At 71.2% G+C, this 4,310-nt stretch overlaps 1 protein-coding gene across 1 annotated transcript in view; it reads left to right on the top strand.

Annotated features, from left to right (window-relative positions):
* KMT2D (lysine methyltransferase 2D) overlaps positions 1-4,310 on the top strand; it is a gene marked incomplete at its 5' end in the record, with an annotated part of 25,726 nt that overhangs the window by 2,586 nt on the left and 18,830 nt on the right. The window contains 12 exons of the mRNA XM_026055447.1: positions 5-591; positions 800-913; positions 1,320-1,430; positions 1,508-1,612; positions 1,863-2,044; positions 2,122-2,286; positions 2,698-2,807; positions 2,893-2,940; positions 3,214-3,429; positions 3,552-3,695; positions 3,776-3,892; positions 4,074-4,198. Of these exons, the coding sequence (XP_025911232.1) occupies positions 5-591; positions 800-913; positions 1,320-1,430; positions 1,508-1,612; positions 1,863-2,044; positions 2,122-2,286; positions 2,698-2,807; positions 2,893-2,940; positions 3,214-3,429; positions 3,552-3,695; positions 3,776-3,892; positions 4,074-4,198 (2,024 nt within the window). The remainder of the gene's footprint in view (positions 1-4; positions 592-799; positions 914-1,319; positions 1,431-1,507; positions 1,613-1,862; positions 2,045-2,121; positions 2,287-2,697; positions 2,808-2,892; positions 2,941-3,213; positions 3,430-3,551; positions 3,696-3,775; positions 3,893-4,073; positions 4,199-4,310) is intronic.

The following is a 4,310-nucleotide window of genomic DNA, read 5'->3' as shown; positions in this document are numbered from 1 at the left end:
GACCCCCGCGCCAGCCCGGCCCCGGAGCTGGGGCCCTTCCCGGGCTTGCCCGAAGAGGAGGAGGAGGAGGAAGAGGAGGCGCCGAGGCTGGAGCGGGAGGGCACCAGCGGGAGCTCCCCGCCGCTGAGCGAGGAGGACGGGCTGGAGGAAGGCAGGGCAGGGGGCGACCCCGAAGCCAAGGGGTCCCCCGAGCCGCTGGAGCCGGAGGAGCTGGGTCCCGAGACGCCCATGGAGGTGTGCGCCGCCGGGGAGAAGCTGCTGGGGCGCGGGGACGAGGGGGGGCCCGAGCCCCCCGCCCTGCGGCCCCGGCCCGACATCCTCAACGAGATCTCGAACCTGAGCCAGGGGGACACGAGCAGCAGCTTCCCCGGCTCGGAGCCGCTGCTGGGCTCGCCGGACCCCGAGGGCGGGGGCTCGCTGTCCCTCGACCTGGCGCTCGCCGCCGCCGACGGCAGCCTGCAGAAGGAGGACGGCGGCTCGCTGCCGCTGGGCGCCGAGACGGACGACTCGCTGCTCTTCGAGCCGGCCGCCAAGGGCGACGGGGACAAGAGCCGGCGGCGCAGCTCCCCGGGCCGCTCCCGCGTCAAGCAGGTACCGGGCTGGGGGGGGGTTCCCCCTCTTTGGGGCCGTGCTCCCCTTTTTTCCCTGGGGCGTCCCTGCGGTGCGTAGGTCGATGGGGGGTGGGATGGGGACCGTGCCCCTCCGCTCCCACCCCCACCCCTTGCCCCGAGGCGGGACGCGCGGCGGYGGCGGGGGTCCGTCCGGGCGGCCGTAACCCCCCTCTCCCCCTTGGCCCTAGGGTCGCAGCAGCAGCTTCCCCGGGCGGAGGCGCCCCCGAGGTGGGTCCCACGGGGGCCGGGGCCGGGGCCGTGCGCGCCTGAAGTCGACCACCTCGTCCGTTGACACCCTAGCAGTAAGGCTGGGCTGGGGCGGCGGCGGGGAGGGGGGCCGGGGGGGGGTCCCCGAGCTGCTAGGTGGCAGGGCCGAGAGCCGAGCATCCTTCCCTTGCCCTTTCCCCAGCATCCATCCCCATCCCTCGGAAAGGCTCGGGAGCCCTCCGGGCGCCGCGGGGCGGGCAGGGGACCCCGGAGCGGAGCGACTCCCCGGGGACGGCGGCGGCGGGGCTGTGCTGGGGGGGGGTCTCGCCCTCCGCGTGGGGCTGGTGCCGAGCCAGCCCCTGGGGGAAGGGTTGCTTGCGGGTGGGCTTTGGGGTCTGCTGCCCCTCGCGTGCCCCCCCCCCCGGTTTGGCGCCAGGATGTGGCCGGTGTCCCCCTGCCCCGCGCTGGCCCTGAGCCCCCGTCCCCGCGCTCTGCCCCCAGCTCGCYGACGTGGAGAGCTCGCCCAGCAAGGAGGAGGACGAGGACGATGACGACACCATGCAGAACACGGTCGTCCTCTTCTCCAACACCGACAAGTTCGTGCTCATGCAGGTAAGCAGGGCGCCGCGCGGCGGGATGGGGCACCCGTCCGCTGCCRGCGCCGCTCACGGCCCCTCTCCCTCCCGCAGGATATGTGCGTGGTGTGCGGCAGCTTCGGGCGCGGGGCCGAGGGGCATCTCCTGGCCTGCTCCCAGTGCTCCCAGTGCTACCACCCCTACTGCGTCAACAGCAAGGTGAGGGGCGCCGGGACCCCTGCCCGGCTCCGGGTGGGCAGGACCGTGCCGTGCACGGGGCGATGCATGCCCATGCTGGGGGGGATGCATGCATGTGTGTGCCCCGGTGCATGGCCGTGCCGTGTCCCGGTGCATGGCCGTGCCGTGCACGAGGGGGGAACGTCTGTCCACGTGGCCGTGCCATGCACGGGGGGGGGGGCCGTACGTCCGCGCGGCCGTGCCCAGGGCTCACGCGACCGCCCCTGCCCAGATCACCAAGGTGATGCTGCTGAAGGGCTGGCGCTGCGTGGAGTGCATCGTGTGCGAGGTGTGCGGCAAAGCCTCCGATCCCTCCCGCCTGCTGCTCTGCGACGACTGCGACATCAGCTACCACACGTACTGCCTGGACCCGCCGCTGCAGACCGTGCCCAAGGGCGGCTGGAAGTGCAAGTGGTGAGCGCCGCCGCGGGAGCCGGGCGCGGGGGGCCGCCGGCGGCGCCAGCGCCGAGGCTGACGTCTCTCGCCCCCAGGTGCGTGTGCTGCGTGCAGTGCGGGGCCGCGTCGCCCGGCTTCCACTGCGAGTGGCAGAACAACTACACCCACTGCGCGCCCTGCGCCAGCCTCGTCGTCTGCCCCGTCTGCCGCGAGAAGTACGTGGAGGACGACCTGCTCATCCAGTGCCGGCACTGCGATCGGTGAGCGCGGGGGTCCTGCAGCCCCCTCCCTGGATGGTTTGGGTCCCTCCTCGGTCGCGGCGTGGAGACGGGTGTGAATTTGTGCTCGGGTTCCTCGTTCTGCCGCAGGGACCTCTGGGGAGTTTTGGAGCTGGGTCGAGGGCTGGTTTGTCCACTTGGAGGGTTTCGGGCTCCCTGCCACGGTCCAGCAGCGTCTCATCCCTGAGGTTTCCTGCCCAGGGTTTTTTTGAGCTCGAGGTGAAGCCCTGCAGCCGGGGAACCTGAGCTCGCCCATGTGGGGAAACGCGTCCCCGCTCGGAAACGTCCCAACAAGCGGCTGGGGCAGCCGTTCCCACGGGGCCCCGGGCATTCACGGGGGTCCTGGACCCTGCGTGGAGCTGGACGCTCATGACGGGACCTGGTTCCCCACAGGTGGCTGCATGCGGCGTGTGACAGCCTGTTCACGGAGGAGGAGGTGGAGCAGGCGGCGGACGAGGGATTCGACTGCAGCGCCTGCCAGCCCTACGTGGTCAAGCCCGCCGGTGAGCAGCCGGGTCGGGGGAGATCGCCGGGAAGGGGGGACGCGGGGGGCAGCAGGGATTCACATCTGCCTCTCTCCCTCTGCAGTCCCTGTGCCTCCTCCGGAGATTGCCTCGATCAAAATCAAGGAGCCAGGTAGGTGGGGCTGGGATGGATGGATGGATGGATGGATGGAGATGGTGGTGCTGGGATTGGTGAATGGGTGGATGGAGGCGGGTGGCGCTGGGATGGGTGGATGGAGGTGGCGGCACTGGGGTCGATGGGTGGATGAAGGTGGTAGTGCTCATGGGCTCCCTGGGAACCCGGGTTTTCCAGGGGCATGTGCTTTCCAGGGATGTGGGCTCCCYGGGAACATGCCTGGCATTTACTGTGTGCCCAGCGCTGTTTTTTTTTTTCCCCTCCCGGCAGAGCCCCAGTACTTCCGCTTCGAGGGGGTCTGGCTGACGGAGACGGGCATGGCTGTGCTCCGCAACCTCTCCATGTCGCCCCTGCACAAGCGCCGGCAGCGCAAGACGCGGCTGGGCACCCTCAACGGCGACGGCGTCCTGGAGGGGGGCGACCCGCTGGGCCCCGACGACAAGAAGGACGGCGACCTGGACGCCGACGAGCTGCTGAAGGCTGAAGGTGCGTTTTTTTCCCCCACCCCCCGCGACGGCAGCTCCGAGGCGGGATGCACGCGGGGCGCAGAGGGCTGCGGGGGTCCCCCCTCGCCGTGCAGGTGCCCGGTGACGTCCCCGACCTTGCAGTGGGCGTCGAGCACATGGAGTGCGAGATCAAACTGGAGGCTCCGGCCAGCCCCGACCGCGACGGCGGCGCCGACGTGGACTCGGGCAAGGGGCTGGAGGACCCGGAGGAGTGCAAGAAGAGGAAGCGCAAGCCATACCGTCCCGGTGAGTACGGGTGCCCGGGGCCGCCCCGAGCCGGGGGACCGTGACCGGCCCCGCCGTGACCCTCCTCTGCCTCCCACCAGGCATCGGCGGCTTCATGGTGCGGCAGCGGAAGTCCCACACCCGCCTGAAGAAGGTCTCGGCGGTGCTGGCCGAAGTGGGGCGCGAGGGGCTGAGCGCCGAGGGGCACCCGGAGGACGGTAGGGCCCCCGTCACCTTCCCTTCGTCCCACCCAAGCATCCCTGTCCCCTCCGGATGGAGAGGGTCTGGGGGGGGGGGATGCCGCTGGGGTGCGGGGTGCTCTGCCCGAGGCTTTCCCACAGAATGGGAATTGCCCTGAGCTCCTTTGGGGGGAGATGGTCATGGGAACAGTGTTCCCAGGGGCTCCGGGAGAACTCCCGGCGGAGGGCGGCCTGGACCCAAGCTCGGCAGAAGGGGACGAGAAGAAGAAGCGCCGGGGGCGGAAGAAGAGCAAGTTGGAGGACATGTTCCCCCCCTACCTGCAGGTGAGGGCAGGCGGGAATGGATGGATGGGTGGGTGGATGGAGGTGGTGGCGCTGGGGTGGTTGGATGGGTGGGTGGATGGAGGTGGTGGCGCTGGGGTGGATGGATGGGTGG

Source organism: Apteryx rowi, unplaced genomic scaffold (genome assembly GCF_003343035.1).
Source record: "Apteryx rowi isolate R43461 unplaced genomic scaffold, aptRow1 scaffold_999, whole genome shotgun sequence".
NCBI lineage: Eukaryota > Metazoa > Chordata > Aves > Apterygiformes > Apterygidae > Apteryx > Apteryx rowi.
This window is presented reverse-complemented; position numbering and strand designations above follow the sequence as displayed.